The sequence below is a fragment of the Elgaria multicarinata genome, chromosome 15, assembly GCF_023053635.1.
Source record: "Elgaria multicarinata webbii isolate HBS135686 ecotype San Diego chromosome 15, rElgMul1.1.pri, whole genome shotgun sequence".
Taxonomy (NCBI): Eukaryota; Metazoa; Chordata; class Lepidosauria; order Squamata; family Anguidae; genus Elgaria; species Elgaria multicarinata.
This window is the reverse complement of record NC_086185.1, coordinates 24,559,462-24,578,758: the sequence shown is the minus strand read 5'-3', so window position 1 is coordinate 24,578,758 and position 19,297 is coordinate 24,559,462. Positions and strand designations below refer to the sequence as shown.

Below are 19,297 nucleotides of genomic sequence, written 5' to 3'. Positions count from 1 at the left end.
CCAAGGAAATGACTTCGCTTGATCACGTGGCCATCAAGGAAGAACTGGTCAGGAGAAGTAGCGTCGGCTTTCTCACATTTTGAGGGCTCCAGGTGATCAAAGCAGCTTTCCTTAACCCTCCCTTCCCAGACAAAGCACACGCGGATGGACGAGAGGCTGCATTCTGCCTTCCACACAAACTCACATCAGCGCCCGCCCCCCTTCTGTGTAGTTTTGGCATTCTGCCCCAACGATTGGAGGCCTCTTGAGGCGCTTCCTGTGTCAGTCCCTTCTCAGCACAGCCCTTTGCTTGCTTTGCGTGACCTTTAACTTCTGGGCTCTGGGAGGCAGCAGAAACCGGGCGGGCGGGGCTGGGTGGGAGGCTGGCCTTGTAGGGCAGCTGAGACCTTCTGCCCCTGGGAAAACCAGCCTAGGTGGCTACTAAACTTGGAGATCGCATTGGATTGGGTCTCCTTAGTTCAGGTCTTCTTGGTTGAGCTGGATAACGTACTGCTGCTGAACGAAGAAAGTGGAGAAAAGGAGCTCACGAGGCTAGCTGAGTCTCTGGGGAGTTGCCGGGGTAGCCCAAACTGAGTCCAATGACATCAAGTCAAGGGGCTTCTTAGCAATGCGTCAATGAGCGATGAGTTGATCTCTTTCCTGGGGTGGAGGCCAGGTACCCTACTGCTCTAAAGTAGGTGTGACCACTAGTGCTGTGCATCGCTTTGGATCTGAATTTAGAATCCGAAGCGGATAGGGGTGACTTGGACCTCCGAATTCTGAATCTGAAGCGGGTCGGGGGAGGTCCGAAGCGGGATCCGAAGCGGGTTGGGGGACCGTGCACAGCCCTAGTGACCACACTGTGCATTCTTCATTAGTGGGTGTCAAACCAGTCTTCCCCACCCTTCAGATTTCTTGGACTACAGTGCCCATCATTCCCAGCAGCATGGCCATTGGGAGTTGCAATACAGCACATCTGGAGGGGACCAGGTTGGGGAAGGGTGTGTTAAATATTCCTCGTCTGTCCTGTTCGTAAGCACAGACACTCTCTCTGCTGAGTGCAGGGCGTGGGTTTGCGAGTCCTTTTGTGGATTGCTCTACCGTGGGCTGTGGCAGGGCAGGTGGCCATGGTCACAGAGCATTACTAATTGCCCGAGTTTCTTCCTCTGAACGTTTTGATCTTACCAGCTTTTTCTCCCAGAGTTCTCAGTTCAAAGGTCTGTTGTTGGTATTCCCGTGTACGTAGGCATAGATCACGTCTATGGCAGGGGCCACCAACAAATGCAATCCCTCTCCTTCCCAAAGTAGTTCAAGCATGGCCTATTTGCAAAGCAAAGAAGTTCTGCTTTCAGCTATTGCCCTCTGCCCTTTCTCTCCCATCACTTCGGGGCAGACGGAGTCCAGGAGCAGGCGGAAGATGGGTGTGGAGGAGGCGTAGTCTTGGCGGCAGCAACAACAGACTCCCAAGATTCATGGGAGATTCCTGGCCCAGGTGGGAGGGAAGGAGCAGCAGGCCATCTGGGGATTAGAACAGGGACGGAGCAGCAGGTGTTGCAGAGAGGTTTGCAGAAGGGGGAGAGGGCAGAGGACGCATGGCGGGGAGAGCTGGGAGGAATGAGGGAAGGGCGGTTGTGTATCCATAGCCCATACGAAGGTTAAAAAGGGAAAGTGTTCTATAGAACTTGTTACAAGGCAACACAGAACAGTTTAGTAAAGTAATGCTTAAAAAAACACATTAAAATTATATACAAATCAGCGGTGATAAAGCAAACTTAAATATTCTAAAATCAGTAGAGGTGATGATCTAAAAAGTTTTTGGAATAATAATAACTAATAATTAATAATAATAGACTTCTGAACAATCCAGTGAAATGTGCATTGCAACTCACAAATAGAATGCGCATGGAGACGAACCTTTACGAAACAGGGAAAGCACCATCAAATTAGGCCAAGAAGTGGATGGATTATTCCTGAATAACTGCTCCAGGATTGGAATAATGGCATCCCTATGACCCATGTAGTTGTCACAACCTTTTTGGACCCCTGGGCACATTTGGGGACTTGAGAAACTGCTATAGGCACCATCACAAAATGGCTCCAACAGAGGGTGTGGCTGCTGTGGGAGCCTGGATAGTCATAGCATCAAAGATCGAGTCCAACCCCCTGCTCAATGCAAGAATCCACCTCAAAGCATACCTGATGGATGGCTGTCCAGCTGCTTCATGAATGCCTCTAGTGTGGGAGAGCCCACCACCACCACCCCAGGTCATTGGTTCCATTGTCGTACTGCTCTTAACAGTCAGGAAGTTTTTCCTGATGTCCAGCTGGAAACTGGCTTCCTGTAACTTGAGCCCATTATTTCGTGTCCTGCACTCTGGGAGGACCGAGAAGAGATCCTGGCCCTCCTCTGTGTGACAACCTTTCAAGTATTTGAAGAGTGCTCTCATGTCTCCCCTCAATCTTCTCTTCTCCAGGCTAAACATGCCCAGTTCTTTCAGTCTCTCTTCATAGGGCTTTGTTTCCAGACCCCTGATCATCCTGGTTGCCCTCCTCTGAACCCCCTCCAGCTTGTCTGCAGCCTTCTTGAAGTGTGGTGCCCAGTACTGGATGAAATACTCAAGATGAGGCCTAACTGGGGCCAAATGGAGGGGGAAAGAGGTGGTGGTAAGAGAAATAGAAAGGCAAAGGAGTAAAGGGGAGAGAAAGAAGAAGGCTGGAGGCGGGGAGAGGAGGGAAATAGTGAGCAAAGGAGTTGTAGGAGAGAAGTAGCGAGGCTGGAAGTAGGGCGAGAGAAAGGGCGAAGGGGAAAGGTCTGTGTGGCTGGGGGCAGGAAGCGACGCTTTCGTTTTCGGCCTGCCCACCAACAGCTGATCTAAAGCAGGTGTAGGAGCAGGAAGGAGAACCTGGCACCCGAAGGATTTTATTTAAAATATTTCTTTTTGAAAGGGGCAGGGGTAGAGAGCTTTATCAACACTGTTGGAGGTCTCCCTGCAGCCTCCACGCTGGGGTCCCCCTAAGTTAGCAGAGGGGTAGTGGGATTCCGCCTAGGAAGCTTGTGAGCCCTGCTTCATCGCATTCCAGTTCCCCAGCACTACTGGAAGGGTGACCACCAGTAGGATGACTGTGGCCAGATCTTGCTACTTGATATTGGGCAGAGCTGATCCAAAGCATTCCTGGCTCCTGCTGTCACTTGAATCCCTGGGAATAAAGTGGGTTTCTCCCCCGCCCTCCCCCCGAAAGATGGGTTCTCACCCAGAGCAGGAAGCCCTCTCTCTTTCCACCACATCAGAGCTATCTGCAGCTGCCAGGAGGAACTTTGTATCTAGAAATGACAGACACCCCCCCCTTTTGTCAGGATATGGGTTGGGGGGGGGGTCTGCATGTCAAGTGGGCCAGGAATGGCTTCCTCCCCTAACCAGAGATGCACCTGCTGTGTGCTGCCTTGAGTAGCCTGGGGTGGGGGTGTTGACAGCAGAAGCTTCCTTTTGGTCTCTTTCAGCTCAAGGCTCTGACTCTACAAAGGGTTCTGGGCAGTCATTTGGGTGCCCACCCAGCCGGAAAAGGAGTAGGCATTTAAGTTACCTTGAGAAAAACAATTGCTTTCGGACCAGTTGCCAGAAAAGCAGCTGCCAACGCCATGCCTTCCCTGCCTCCAGTTAAAAAATGCCTTCCCCGCCCCCGGTTAACCCCCCCCCCCAAACCTCTGCATCACCCTTCCTCAATCTGGTGATCTCCAGAAGTGCTGAACTGCAACTCTCATCATTCCCAGCTGACATGGGCAAATGATGGGCATTGTAGTTCAGCACATCTGGACGGCTTCAGATTGAGGAGGTCTGGGTGCAACCCAGGCGCCAGATAGGTTGATTGGCAGTGTCGGCGGCGGCAGCGGCCGCCTCCTCTCCTGGGGCAAAGAGTTCCCAGCCCCTTGGGCACAGAAGGCAGCGGCCCAGCCTCTCCTTGGGACAAAGGCTGGGAGGGGGATCCGTGGGGTGGGGGTGGGAAGCAGATGGGAGGGAGGGGAGGGCCACGTTCCTCCAGCGGAGGCTGCTTGGACGGCTTTGCCTGCTGCTTAGAGAGCAGCCCTCGCAGGCTGGTTGGTGGGAACTGGTACTCCATTGTCCTGGCGCCCGGACAGGGAGGGAGGAAGGGAGGGAAAGAGGGAGGAGGCCGGCGGGCAAGCCGCCAGCCAGCCAGGGCTGGCCTGTGGGTGGCTGGGCGAGGGCCGGGCTGGGGGAAGGGAGCCACCTCAGCCTGCCAAAGGAGGGGTTTGTTTTGTGCCTGTGGTGCCTGGACCAGGTCCTGGGAGTGTCTCGGTCCCTCCCCACCCAGGGCATGTGGAAGAGGCTCCGGAAGGGAGGCTGAGCCTGGCGGAGGTGCTCCATGGACCTAGGAAGGGGCAGCGCAGAGGTCAAAGCTGGGGGATTGGGGCCTCGCCTACAGCCCTCTGCTGCTTCTCTCCTCCCCGCTGAGGAGCAGCGTTGCAAGCATTCCAAATGCGCCTGCACACACAGCGAGCGAAGGTGCCACATGGCTGTTGAGCTCTCCCCCCCTTCCTCCTCCTCCTCCTTCTCCCTGCCCATTGCTTGGCACTGCTTTCCTGGGCTTTTTGCCAGGCCTGGATGGGCCAGCTGGTGCTGCCACTGATCCCTGGCATCTGTGCCCTGCTTCCCACACATCCACACCCGGGCCAGCCCAGAGACGGCGGCTGAATATCCCTGGGTTAGTCTCCCCTTCTGGCTCCAACTCTTCAGCAAGGGTTTCCTGGTTGTGGGGAGGGGTGTGTGGCAGTGGGGTCCCTCTTCTGCCCGAGCCTCTCTTGCCATCCTGGAGAGAGCGGGGGCACGTCCCCCCTCCCCCCACCCAGGGCTAGTTCCTGGACTAGTTCTTTGCTCTCTGCAAAAATGACGCCCTCACGGGCAGTCTCTTCCGCCCCTGTCCAGAGGCTTTGGAAAGCCCGCACCGCACCCAGACCTTGACAGTCTGCTCCTCTTTTCCTAAACTTGCCAAACTTGCTTCTGAACTTCACTCCTAGTTCAACCCCCAGGCTGTTCAGTGCCCCCCTCACCCTCCCCAATCTGTGATGGCAGCTGCTAAATGCCCTGCAAGAGCTTAAATGACCATGCGCTGGAACCTCCCTGCTTATGTTCTGTGTTGTTAACCCATAGTCACCGGTTGGGGGAGCTACGTTGGTCACCGGTACACCTAGGTGTGACCACATCACGCCAGTCTTAAAATCTCTTCACTGGCTGCCAATTAGTTTCCGGGCGAAGTATAAAGTGTTGGTTATCCCCTTTCAAGCCCTACATGGTTTGGGTCCAGGCTACCTGCGGGATCGCCTTCTCCCGTACAATCCGCCCCACATGCTCCGGTCCTCTGGGAAGAATTTACTCAAGCCAACAAAAACAAGGCTGACAACTATTACCCGGAGGACCTTTCCTTCTGCAGCTCCCAGTTTGTGGAATGGCTTGCCGGGAGAGATTCGTCAACTTAACAGTCTTCCAGAATTCAAGAAAGCCATAAAGACTGATCTTTTCCGGCAGGCCTACCCAGTTGAATTTTAAGGTGCCTTTTTTAATGGTGTGCTGCTTTTAATGATGCACTGGTTTAAAATGTTTGAATTAGTTTTATGTACTTTATGGTGTTTTTATTTGTGTTGTACTCCACCTCGATCCAGAGGGAGAGGTGGGTAACAAATAAACATTATTATTATTCTCATCATCATCATCATCTGGGGGATTCTATAGTCCAGGTTGATTGCCCTGGGCAGAACCTGGGTATTGAAAAGACTGGAACATCCATCTCTCTCCTTGTCCTGCTAGGCTTGCAATCAGAGTAGTTAACCCGAGTCTTCAAGGGTAACAAACCCATTGAGCAGAGCTGCAGAACTGCTTTCAGCCTTACAGCTTAATATCATTTCATGGAATCTCTCTGGGGGCGGGGCTGCATTCCAGTCTTGGGTGTGTGGGGCAAAGTTGAAAGGGGTGCGGCCAAAGTAAAAAAGGGGTGTGGCCAATGTCGAAAGGGGTGTGGCCAATGTCGAAAGGGGTGTGGCCAAAGTCGAAAGGGGTGTGGACAGTGTTGGGCGGGGCCACAAATGTCAGCCTATTTTAGGGAAATAGGCCTTAGGAGAGGCATTTCAGCCTTTTAGAATGGAGGGAGCCGGTGGGGCTGCACAAAAGCCAGTAAGCTACCAAATGTTTGGTGACTAGTGGGGAGCAGGGGGTGAGGCCACAGGAAGGGAGGATTGGACTCTGAGCCTGAGGTTCAAGGCCCCAACCTACAGAATGTGCCGGGAATTTCTCTACGAGATTGCAACTTCTTTTTCTTTCCTGGGGGTGGGGGGAGAATATCTTCTGAATATACTGGAGGAGTTTTGTCCTGCTGACAACTCCTCCAATTCTCTCTCGCTTTTGCCTTCTTTTCGGCCTTATCATGTGGCAATCAGTTCCACAGGTCGGCTCCATATTATGCCCCTTGTTACATGCAACGCCCCGAATGGAGTACAGGATTTCCTACTTTGTTCCCATTCCATGTCACCTCCTTCCTGCAGGGCTTTTCTGTGATCACACAGACCACACACCTCCCTGTTTCTTAAGGAGAACCATGTGACCGCACCATCCCTTTCCCTGTGCTGGTGAATGAGTGACCCAGCCTCAGTTTCCTATTGCTGCTACAGATCATGCTGCCGGAGGCTGCCCTGTCCTCCTGGAGGAAGCGGCAGAGGAAGTTCCAGCCCTATAGCCCCACCCCCTACCCCGCTCCACCCACTGCCGCTTTGCCATTCCTGGTGCTGCTGAGCCTCTCCGCATGTCAGTCTGCAATTCGGGCGTGCTTAAAAAAATGAGCTGTATTTCCAATCAAACCAGTGCTTATAACAAATTGCAATGGAGGAGCAGCAGGCAAATGACTAAGAAAAAGGTAAAGATCCTCGCTCAAACTGATCCGTCCTCGCCCCCCCTCCCATCACAATGCTGCTTGAAGGACTGAAGAGGAAGCAGTGAGAAGAGCAGAGGCAACACACACACACGGATCTCTTATATGTTACCATGGATCCCAATGTGTGTGTGGGGTGGCTCTCATTGCAAGGGTCTGTGGGGAGAGAGATGTCCATTCTGACCCGGAGAGAAATCCGCCTGTTAGTAAATATGTCTTCTAGATGGGGTTGGGGACAATGCATGGCCTCCTTCTTACACAATTAGCAAGAGGGTGTGGTGGTCCAGGAAATATCTTCCTTCTCTGCTCCTCCAAGAGGAGGATGAGCCTGGGAAGCCCAGAGGCTTTGCCTAGGGAGGGGCTGGGCCTCTGGTCTCCTAGAAATAGCTCCCCTCCCTTAGCTGGTGTGGAGAGAAGGTGTGATCACACACACACAACCTGGGCAGAGCCGAATGCAAACTCCCTCCCGTTCCCATAGCAACAGATGCTGAGCTCCTTCATGCATTCTGGGTAGTAGGGGGGCTCTTTGTTCAGCAAAGAGCTCCCCCCCCCCATTTAAAAAGAAAAGAAAATGTGGCGTGGGAGAGCCTAGCCCAGACAGACAGACAGACTGAGTGGGCCACCAGGACAGCTTGCTGGCTATCTTTTAGTGTCTGGACAGAAGCCCCAGTGGCACGTGAAGATTCGGGTTAAGCCTCAAGTTAGGGTTAGGGAGGCCCGTCCATAGAGCACCTCCGCCAGGCTCAGCCTCCCTTCCACATGCCCTGGGTGGGGAGAGACCAAGCAGGGCTGCGGAAGAGCCTAGCCCACACAGACAGACTGAGTGGGTCACCGGGGCGGCTTGCCTCCTGACTTATAGTGCCTGCGGGCAAGTCTGAGGGGCACGTGAATGTTAGGGTCTGGCCTCAATTTAGGGTTAGGGTTGAGGAGGCCTGGCTCCCCAGTCAGGAACCGAGGCTGCAGAAGAGCCTAGCCTGGCCTGACAGACTAAGACCCTTTCTACACCTAAGGATTATCCCAGGAAAAGGGAGGGATCGTCCCTGCCTGCTCCCGGGATCCCCTGTGTGTCATTTGCAGGCACACTTGCGTTGCACAGGGATGATCCCGGGACGATCCCTGGAAAAAAGGCAGGCGTAGAAACCGCCTAAGAGAAGTTTGGGATATTGCTACAGTCAATATCCAATATTGCTATTAATGATAAATTGACAGGTAAGAAGAGGTATAGCAAAGACGAATGAATTTGATGCGAGTTGGAAACAGTTCCTAATTTTTGTGTTTTCTAAGGGAAGTGGAAATCCGCCACCAGAAGAGGTGCTAAGATTCTGGAAACAGGAGTGATCCCGAAGGGAAGGGGGTGCACTGGTTGGATTATGTTGATTGTTTATGGATAACAAGCAGTTAATACTTATATACTCAAGTAATTTGTTATGTAATTGGTTGTATTCGTTGTTTAGTCTGTATGTTATGTTAAGTGGTATTATTTGAAATAAAAAATTAAAAAAAGAAAGAAACCGCCTAAGAAAACCCTGCTTGCCTACTGACTGTTAGCGGCTGGACGGAAGCCTCGGTGGCAAGTGAGGCTTAAGGACAAGCGTCAGGTTGGGGTTAGGGTGGGGGAAGCAGAACTCCCTGGCCAGGAACCAGGGCCTCAGTCAGTAGAGCCTATCCGGGCCAGACTCACTGAGTGGGCAGCCAGGACAGCTTGCCTGCTGACGTTGAGTGGCTGGAGGGAAATCCCAGTGGTGACTCTTCTCCCTTCGTCCCAAAAGAGACGCGGTTCAGGAGATGTGATTCCTCTCCAGCCCGTTTGATTTGGACGAGCAGCGGACAGGGGGCTTCCTTACCGGCATTTCCAAGGAAAGCAACCTGTGCTGGATGGATCCTGTCCGCAGCAATGGTGTTTATTGTGGTGTCCCTGTTAACTTGCACGGAACGCTCCCCCCCCCCCACATTCTATTTGCACACGCAGGTGGGGTGGTGAAGAGAGGTGTCACCCAATCAACGCAGCTATTAGGAGGGGGTCCCACTCTTTGTATCCGGTGATGCCGTGGGCACATTTTATTTTATTTTTACCATGATGCCAACTTTCCCGTCTTTCTCCTGTTGCTGCTTTGCTGGGTCTGTGACTAGAAAAGGGGCCATTTGCCGGACTGGGCCTGATTTGGGAACTGGAAGCACTTTCCTCGTGTCCTGTCTGGGTCTGCGGTGGGTTTGCTGTTGAATCTGTGCTCCCCCACCCACCCACCCCCGGGCGTTGGCCTGCATCAACAGGTGTGGCCCTTGCACCAGGAGCAAAAAGGAGCTTATATTTGATCATTTTGGTGTTTTCGTTAGTATGGGTTATTGTAAGCCGCCCTGTGAGGGTAGGGCATGAAACCTATCATTTAAATAAACGCATACATAAATGTGGCCTCTCGGGATGAGGTTTTGAGCCGGACTAAGGCCTTGAAGGAAACAGACGGAGTTAAACGTCCGCTCCGGCTTTCGCTCTTTGTGCCAGCCGTCGTGGTGCTGTTTGAGCGAGGCCCTTTGGGCTCTGGCTAAAAAAAGAGCCGTTGGGCAGAGCCTCCCCCCGTGATAAATGGCTTATTTCCCTCCAGCTGCATGCTAACCCCTCGCCTGCCGTGCCGCTCCAGTTTGTCTGCTGCTGCCGGTGGGCCAGCCCTGTCCCAAGGAGAGCCCCCCTGCACACATAACCCCCACCCCCACCCCAGTCTTAGATGCTGCAAGGGTGCTGCCAGGGCTCAGGCGAAATCAGCCCTCAAGAGTTGCCCAAAACCAAGCTCATGTTTAGGCCTGGGGAGGGGAGGGGATGTCAGCTGGCTGATGCTTCTCTCTCTCTCTCTCTCTCTCTCTCTCTCTCTCTCTCTCTCTCTCTCTCTCCCCCCCCCGCGTTGGGGAGGGGGCCAGCGCTGTAAGTCACGCTGCAGCTCTGTGCTCTCAAGCTGCTGCCAGGAGGAAGGAAGGAGGGAGGAAGGCGGGGGGGGGGCGCTTTGTCCTTCAAGCTCCACCTGCTCTTCCTGGGGAGGGAGTGGCTCTGTGCCAACCTCTCCTCTGCTGCCGGAAATGCCAAGGTTGCCTCCCAGGGACGCCCCTACTCCACCCGCCTCCTCCACAGCCTTTCCTTCCCCAGTCTCCTACTGAATCTCAACCTCTCTCTCCGTCTCTGTCTCTGCAAGGGCTTCGCCACAGAATGTTCTTGCTGAGAAAAGCTATTAATAAGACTGGATTGCTTACAGCCACCCTGCCCATTCCCCCGTTCCGGAGTAGCACAGTCTTGGGGAGGCAGCACGCACCCCACGCTTCTTTTTGCATGTTGGAGTTGGCCAGGTCTCCCTTGCCTCCTTGGCTTTCGAGCTTTGCTGGCCCTTGTGGGGAGGGGGCAGCTGCCAGCCTGAGTCCAGGCTGCTCGGTCTCTGCTTTGTAAGATTAACAGGAAGAACAGCAGCTGGTTTGGTGGCCCTGAACCAGCCCCTTCCTTCCTTCCTTCCTTCCTTCCTTCCTTCCTTCCTTCCTTCCTTCTGCAGAAGAGAGTGCTGCGTCTGCATGTTCTTTCCACTCACCAGCGGTGGTGCGGATTCTCTGTTGGAGATGGCTAGATTGCCACCCTGCAGAACTACATTTCCCAGAGTGCCATGTGGGGAGGAGCCACAGCAGCTTTAAATTTGTACCCTGGACCTGCTTCTAGGGTGGGGGGGGGATCCTCCCCCTTGCAGCCTTGAAAGAACGAATCCTCCTCCCCGCCCCTTCTTGGTGTAACAAGACCTCTGTGTGTGTCTCACAGGGTGTCGTGGCAGGGGCCTTCCTCTCTGCCTGGCCTCCGCTGCCCTTGCTGCTGTGTCCCGCTCGGCAGGGCTGGTTTCTGCATTTCACTGGCGCCCTCCAGTGGAGTTCTCAGGTATTGCCTCTTCTCATGGCTCCTTCCTTCCTTCCTTTGCAGGCTGCAGGCTTTGGCCACAGCAAGGCTCTCTCCAAGATGAGTTCCTCGTCGCTGTTGGAGGACAGCTCCATCGAGCCGCCGGTGCTGCTGAGCGACATCAAGACGGAGCCCCCCGAGGAGCTGCTGGCCAGCGACTGCAACCAGCCCCAAGCGGAGCCGGTGGACTTATCCCTCAACAAGCCCAAGGCCTCCCTGCAGCTTTCCTCCTCTTCCTTGCTGCCTTCCTCCATCCGCTCCTCGCCCATGCTGGCGACGCCTCCCATCCCGGCCCCCGTGGTCTCTATGTCGTCCACGGGGCTGGGCTCCTCCTCGGCCATCCCGGCGGTGCTCTCCCCCGGCTCCATCCTCGCCTCGACGCAGGGCAGTGGCGGCCAGCAAATCTTGCACGTCATCCACACCATCCCTTCCGTCAACCTCCCCAGCAAGATGGGGAACCTGCAGACCATCCCGGTGGTGGTCCAGTCCTTGCCGGTGGTGTACACTACCATGCCCAGCGATGGCGTCACTGCCGCCATCACAGTGCCACTCATTGGCGGTGATGGCAAGAACGCCGGATCAGGTGAGGCCTGCTCCTTGGCGTTCCGTTGAGGCGGAAGTGAGCAGCCACGCTCTTTCCGCCCTTCTCGCTTCCTCTGTTCCGGCCCTGATGTGTCCACCAGGGTCTTTGCTATGCACTTACAAAATCCCAGGCCCGTAGGACGTTGACCAACATGAAACTGACACATGCTCATTTATATGCCCATTTAGAAATCATTGCTAGGGTTTATTGAAATTCATTTCACGCCTTTATTGCATTTCTATACCACCTAATAGCCAACGCTCTCCGGGCAGTTTACCAAGGTAACCCCCCCCTAAAAATACATTATATGTTGTATATATATATATATATTTTAAAAAATTACCTATAAAGATATAAACAGACAACAGGCACAGGTACATTTATCTAAACAGTTTTGAACAATCAACTATAAGAACAATTTCACAGAAGGCAAAGCTAACCAATTAATTTCCCATCTAAATCACACCAATGAAAGAATTAATTTGCACACACCCCAGGTAATCCTACATCAATAGTTCCTGTTTGATTACAATTAATTTGGAACAGCTGTGAAGAGGTGTGAACAATAATGCGCAGGAAAGTGTGGCTGGCAAAAAATAAATAAATCATGAGCCCTTTCAAAAATACCACACACACACACACACACCGGGCCAGAATTAAGCTTAGAATAAAAGCTTCCACTGACACCAATGAAAGACTTTCCCCTAAGTTTCATTGTCGGGGTGGGCAGAGGGTGTTTGGAGGGGTGTCGCAGCATGTGTGATTCACCTTGAAATTTGCCCCTTGCATTGGCAGAGGAAAAAGGCTTCCAATAGACATTATTATTATTATTATTATTATTATTATTATTATTATTATTATTATTATTATATTTATTTGTATCCTGCCTTTTGCCCAATGCTGGGCCTCAAGGCAGCCTTACAAAGTTTAAAATATACATGGGGGCGGGGGAGGGAAACAAAACCATCAACAATTTAAAAATACACAACAAAATTATAAGACATTAACATAGATGGAGGGCTGGATTATTCTCCAAAGGCCTGCTTGAACAAAAAAGTTTTAACCTGCTTCCGAAAGCCCATCAAGGAGGGAGCATCCATGGCTCTGGGCAAAATATCAGGGGCCCTGGTAAATAGGTTCAGGGTCCCAGCACTAGCCATGCCCCTCTTTTTCTCTGGGTTTGCCAGCCCTCCTTAAGGGGTGACTGGCATAGCTCCTTGCCTCCAGGGTTGGGCTGGCTCTGCACACCAGCGAGATCAGAGAGAGCCAAGTATTGCACTGTCCATTTCCCAATTCCTTCCATGTTTGTATTCCCAGCGGAGGGAAGGGTTGGTCGTTGCAATGGGGAAAGACGTGATCCCTTTCTTTGTAACCAAGGGTGATGTGGGTATGATGAGCCCCTGCCTGGATTGCCTGTAGGCAGCTGGTGGAGACCAATTCAGAGGGCATGGATCTGCCTTTCTCTTGGAGTGAGGCCTGGACTCACAGAAGGGGTGAAACTCTGACCTGGAACGATAGACTTGAACGCTTGCTGGTTTCACAACACTGATCACGTTTTCCAGTGCTCTTTAAAAAACAAAAACAAATAACAAAAACTCCCTGTAAGCAGAAAACTAATTTGACAAGGAGTGGGCTGAGCTAAAGCCTTTCTTCCTGATCTGCTAGATATTCCTTGCAGGGTGGGGTGGTTTTTTTGTTTGGTTGTTTTAACATGGGGAGGATTCAGAAATGCACCTGCAGCCTAAAATAGGACAGTCCGGTGTGCCAGCTCATTTTGTACCGTGTCTAGAGCAGACTTACTGTTGGGTGCCCAGAGGGGGTGGAGTTTTCCAAGGGGTTGATCAGAAATGTGAGAAGTTTGCCCTTCTTGATTGCCCGTGGCAGTGCCTGGCACTGCTGTGACTGGCAGCATCCCTTCTGTCGGCTGCGATCCTGCTGCCTCTGCCCGTCCATCCTCTCATTCGTGGCTTCCTGTCTTCTCTGTAGTGAAAGTTGACCCCAGTTCCATGTGCCCCGTTGAGATCAACAGCGACAGCGAGGACAGCACCTCAGAGAGCGGCCCGGCCTCCTTCCCAGACCTGCAGAGAGAGTGAGTCCCAGATCTTGGAGAAGTGGCACCAGTGGCAGAAAGAGCCAGATGGCGGCTGCTACATTAGAGCCTTGTTTTATGCCAGTCGGCTTCCGTTTTAAAAGCAGGGCTTGCATCTATCGCTCTGTCATGGCTAGGGAAGAAAGTGCAGGAAGCACCAGGACAACAAAAGTAGCCTGGATTGGGGGAGAGAATCAAACTCCCCCTGGCTCCCCCTTGCTATGCAGTTGCAAACTTGTTTGAGTGCACAAATTGACCATCTCTTGCTGAGATCCTTTGTGGGATGGGGAAGCGGGAAGGGAACCCATGGCTCACACTTCGGACTGCATCTGAACCCAGCATGGGCTGGTATCTGAGCTGGATGTGATCCTTGGCCCCTTCCGGTGGGAGTGGCGTTGGGACGCCCTGCTGGGAAGAGCCGTTTCTGGCAAAGGGCCTTTGAGTTGTGGTAGTGTGTGACCACCGCTTACTTCTCCTGCTAGGCCTTCTGTGGGACGAATGCAGCGGGCCGAGTCCCCTGACTTAAAGAAGCGGCGGATCCACCAGTGTGACTTCGAGGGTTGCAACAAAGTTTACACAAAGAGCTCACACTTGAAAGCACACAGGAGGATACACACAGGTAGGTGCTGGGACAGTGTGTGTGTGTGTGTGTGTGTGTGTGTGTGTGTGTGTGTGTAAAGCAATTCCCTGGCTCTCAGATGCATCAAGGTGTGTTACATTTCAGGCAGCCCAAAGGGAAGGCGTCTGCACTCGTACTGCCATTTCTCCGCCTAGCCCACGAACATTTGCTCTGAATGGCATCAACCTTTTTTAAAGACCTCTTTATAACTGGAGCCTCGTGTGGCGCAGAGCGGTAAAGCAGCAGTTTCTGCAGCTGAAACTCTCCCCACGGCCTGAGTTCGATCCCAGCGGAAGCTGGTTTCAGGCAGCCGGCTCGGGTCGACTCAGCCTTCCATCCTCCAGAGGTCGGTAAAATGAGTACCCAGTTAGCTGGGGGAAAGGTAATAACGGCCGGGGAAGGCAACGGCAAACCACCCCGCTATAAGGCCTGCGAAGAAAATGTCAGTGAAAGCTGGTGTCCCTCCAAGAGTCAGTAATGACTCAAGTACTTGCACGAGAGGTTCCTTTCCTTTCCTTTCCTTTATAACTGAAGGTGCTGCAAATTGAACCTCGACTTCACGCTAGGAGTGTCCGGGTTTTATTAAATCTGTCCTGTCTGTGTCTTGCGGATTGTCGGGCACCTTTCATTGCATCATCTGCTCACTGACGGAATTGCTTGTTTGCTGGGTGTGTATGTGTGTGTTTAAACCCAGAATTTCATTCTGCTTGCCCTCATGTGCTCTTGTGTGAATGCAAATGACCAGAAATCCCCTCCAAAAGTGAAAACTTGTTTCGCAAGGCTGAGGAATCCATATGTTGCGAAAAAAGCCGGTTCATAGAAATCCCGATTTCTTCAACATCCCTACTTTTTGCATGCAGAGCATATGCCCAGCGTCCGAGTTGTAGAGCCCTGTTCCCTCTTTCTCTGCCTGCTTCCATTCTGGAAATCTCCATTGACCTCCTTCATGTACTGCTTTACTGTTCCCTTGCTTGAAATGGCCATCTGCTCTCACTGCCTGCTCTTCAGTTTGCTCTCCTCCACCCACTTGGAAAACACGTGAAATACTGCATATGGTACATTTCTGGTTGCCGCACCTCAAAAAAGCTCGTTCTAGAGCCAGAAAAGGTGCAAAAAAGGGTAACTCAAGTGGTCAAGGGGCTGGACAGGATATACCTGGTGGGGGGGGGAATCTTAGCAGTTGCTTTTTCCAGATGTATTTGCTACTAATTTCTCCCCCATTTATGGTCTGGTTAGAGCTTTCTTCTTCCTAAACCAGTCCCAACCAATCAGGGATTATATTCACTGCCGGATAGCCAGTCATTATACCTGGTGCCGTGATGACATTCCTGAAGGCAAAAGAATCTTGTTAAGTCAGCTTGGACCAGTCATTTGAATGGTTCACGTATTGCCCTTTTCTTCAGGGGTGAACGCTTTTGCTGCCCTTTCAATGTCCCTCTCGTTCCAAAAAAGCAAGCAAGCAAGCAAGCAAGCAAGCAAGCAAGGTGCATTGTGTCCCAAATGAACAGTTTTTATTTTTCTCCCCTCTGCTCCTCATCCAGCCCAGCCCTAAAAGTTCCTAGTGGTGGAAGTGTAGTGTTGTAGTGTAACCAGCAGTTCACTAGATGGCCCCCTTGGGACATGGAACCTTATAGTCACGTATCAGAATTTCGTTTCCGTTCGCAAATCGTGCAGACCCGATTCGCGATCCCGAATGCAAAGATGAGCGGGAGTGCTTTTTTTTTTCAACAAGTGTAAAAAATCCACTTTTTAAAAAAAGTGCACGTTTTCCAACAACCCCCCCCCCCTCACACTTAATGGGGGGAACGTGCACACTTTTGAAAAACGTGCAGAGAAAAAAGCACACTTTCCCCACTCGAAAATGAAAACGGGGATGAGTCAAAACAAGCTTTCGAGTGATTTCCGGAGAATTTAGTCAAGCTGGAAAATTGCTCTCGCTTGCATAGCAACAGCTGAACCTTCTATCGGTCCTTGTCGGAAACGAAAGGCTGCCCTAAATGCCCAAGGCTCTGCTCTGTAGCCTCAATCCACCCCTACCCTAAATGCACCCCAAGAGCCAGCAGCCCCTTGCAGACCACCAGAGAGCTCCCGCCTTCCTTCCCCGTCAGCAGCTGTGCCCCCGTGTGGGTCGGCGGTGCCCCCTGCCGAGGCTCCGTGGCTGCCGACCCTGGCAGAGCCGGGCTAGCAACTCATTCCATCCTTGGGAGCCTCCCACACAGGTATCCTAGCAACCTGTTCCGTCTTCCAGGCTGGAATCCTCTCGGCCCTTCAGTATCCTAGCAACTCCTCCCCCCTTGGCCAGCCCACACGCTTTGCATCACCTTCTCTTTCTTCCTCCACGCCAGCAAAAATATCCCTTTGCAGATCTGTGGCTGCTGCTTCTTCTGCCCCGTCCCCACCCACCCACCGAGGTGCAAGCAATCCCCCCAACGAGCAAGCAGTCTTTGTTGCCCTTAGAAAGACTAAAAATGTGGGGTGTTTCTCTTCCCCGCCACCCCTGAACTTAAGAACGCTGCCTTCCTTCCTGCCTTCCTTCCTTCCTGCCTTCGTTTGCTGCCTGCTTGCCTGCCTAACTGGTTCAGCTGCGTGGTGTGCTGGTTGCACTGGTCTTCAAGTCAGCATTTGTGTGCCACGTGTGTGTGTGCAGATTGCAGGCGGTAGGGGCAGCTTCAGCTCAGGAGAAAGGTGATGAGCGTGCACCCTCACCTGCACACACTATATTTGAGAAGGGGTTGAGGGGAAGTAGAGGTTTCTTTAAAAGAAGCCGCAGAAGCCTCCTTTTGTTTGAAGAAAGTGTTGTTCTCATCCTAAATGGCAGCCCAGTGTTTTATCATAGAATCATAGACTAGTAGAGTTGGAAGGGGTCTATGAGGCCGTCGAGTCCAACCCCCTGCTCAGTGTAGCTTATTTCAAGGCTGGCCAAAATGGAGGCAGAGAAGAGGCGGCAGGGACCAGAGTGCAGAGACGGTGGAGACCCGTCCTGGGCCCTTAGCGCTGTCCTGGGCCCTACTTTGCACGCAGAAGACCCCCAGGTTCAATTCCAGAAGCATCTGCAGGTATTGCTAGAAAATATCCCTGCCTGTAACTCTGGGAAGCCACTGCTGCCAGCCAGTGTTGACAATATTGGGCTAGAATCAGTGGTTCTCAACCTTCCTAATGCCGCGACCCTTTAATACAGTTCCTCATGTTGTGGTGACCCCCAACCATAAAATTATTTTCGTTGCTACTTCATAACTGTAATTTTGCTACTGTTATGAATCGTAATGTAAATATCTGATATGCAGGATGTATAAATTGAACATAATTAAAGCATAGGGATTAATCACAAAAACAATATGTCATTCTATATTGTGAAATATTTATTTCTAATTGCAAATAAATGAAATAATGTGTTTTCTGATGGTCTTAGGCGACCCCTGTGAAAGGGTCGTTCGACCCCCAAAGGGGTCGCGACTCACAGGTTGAGAACCGCTGGGCTAGATGGACGCAGCAGAAGGCAGCGACTGATGGTTCCTGACGCTCTGTGCTTTGGCTGTGTTGGTCATTTAAAGATCGACACAGAAGTCGTGATTCTCAGGTTTGCTGGGCAGTCCCTGACCCTTTCCTCCCCCCCGCCCCGTGTCGCCCCCTGCAGGAGAGAAGCCGTACAAATGCACCTGGGAGGGCTGCACCTGGAAGTTTGCTCGCTCCGATGAGCTGACCAGGCATTTCCGAAAGCACACGGGCATCAAGCCTTTCCGCTGCTCAGACTGTGACCGCAGCTTCTCGCGCTCCGACCACCTGGCTCTGCACCGCCGGAGGCATATCATGATGTGAGGGGGCAGCGCCTGCCCGCTCCGGCCACAAAAGCAACGAGAGCTGCTTCCTTCCCCTCGTGGGCTGGATCCCTGCCTGGTCCTTGTGGCTGCCGCTGTGGACGGAGCGGACCCGGTCAAGAGCCACCCTTTCCCCTCCTGGGCCTTGCCATCCACAGAACTCCAGAGAAGGAAGGGCCGTGGCCTTCTTCGGCTGCCCAGGGTTGTGCTGATGATGCAGTCTCTTCGAAGAAGCCATGGGGCTGGCACGTGCTGCAAGATGCAAACGTCGCAGTTGGATGGAGGCCTCGCTGGCTGGAATGGGTCTTTTGGCTTGCGGGGCGGCTCCTGCAGTCCCGGCAAAGAAAGCTATGCGCCCCTTGATTCTCTGCGGTGGAGTAAAGTGCAGGTCAAGGGGCTGGCCGGAACCCTGCGTCACGTGGCAAAGACCCTGCGGCAGTTTCGAGTCCCGGAGTTCTTCGCGTGGATTTCCTGGTTGCAGCACAAAAACAGGATTCCCTAAAGACCAGAAAGTTGCTGGGGGGGGGGGGGGGCGGAGGAGGGGAGGGGTGGTGGTGAGAGAACTTGGAATAGATTGATTTTAACAAAGTTTTAGCAAGCACTGAAGCGAAGTCTCTATCTTTGAAATTTCGTTTGGAACCTCTTATTTGATTTCCCAGATGTTTAGGGTTGGATTTCTTTGACATGATTCAGATACGGATTTGGGGGTCAGTCTTTGATCCTTTGAAGTCTTGACCTTGTAAACACCCACACCCCAAACCGGTAACCTCAGCTATCCCATGAAGAGACTAATTTCACCAAATGTTGCTGAAAATGTTGATTCCAAGATCAATTTTTTTTTAATTATGAAATTTTGTTGAACTTTGAAAAGTGTGTGTGTTTGTGTGTGTGTGTGTGTGTGTGTGTGTGTGTGAGAGAGAGAGAGAGAGAGAGAGAGAGAGAGAGTGAGTCAGGGAGTACTTCTAGCCTGCCCTCATCAGTAAGTGGTGGGGCTGACACACCCGTCATAACCAGCGACTTTCCCTCCCAGCCCCAATTGATCGCATGGGTGACTTGTGACAGTGTATGTGTGTGTATAAGGGGGTGCCATTGTTCCAGGGCAGTTGACAACGGAGGAAGACAGCAACGAAGTCCAGGGAAGGAGGGAAGAAAAAGGGAAGAAATAGCGGAACGTGGAACTGTGACGACAGCTTAATTGGAGTTGGCGGAGGGATGTGGGTGTTCTTAATTTTGCCTCCGAGATTGCGGCAGAGAAGACGGACAAACCTTTCCAACTTGGTGACCTGCACACGGATGGATTGGTGCGGACCCAGCTGCCGCCTTTAAGTGCAAAACTGAACTTGGGGTGCGTGACGATCCGAGA

General features: G+C 52.4%; 1 protein-coding gene across 3 annotated transcripts in view; it reads left to right on the top strand.

Annotated features, from left to right (window-relative positions):
• KLF8 (KLF transcription factor 8) overlaps nucleotides 1-18,466 on the top strand; it is a 74,135-nt gene extending 55,669 nt beyond the window's left edge. For all 3 annotated transcript variants that reach the window (XM_063141776.1, XM_063141777.1, XM_063141775.1), the window contains 4 exons: nucleotides 10,853-11,411; nucleotides 13,398-13,500; nucleotides 13,983-14,119; nucleotides 17,754-18,466. In XM_063141776.1, coding sequence (XP_062997846.1) covers nucleotides 10,889-11,411; nucleotides 13,398-13,500; nucleotides 13,983-14,119; nucleotides 17,754-17,935 — 945 coding nt within the window. In that variant the 5' untranslated portion in view covers nucleotides 10,853-10,888 and the 3' untranslated portion in view covers nucleotides 17,936-18,466. The remainder of the gene's footprint in view (nucleotides 1-10,852; nucleotides 11,412-13,397; nucleotides 13,501-13,982; nucleotides 14,120-17,753) is intronic.
• The last annotated feature ends 831 nt before the right edge of the window (nucleotides 18,467-19,297 follow it).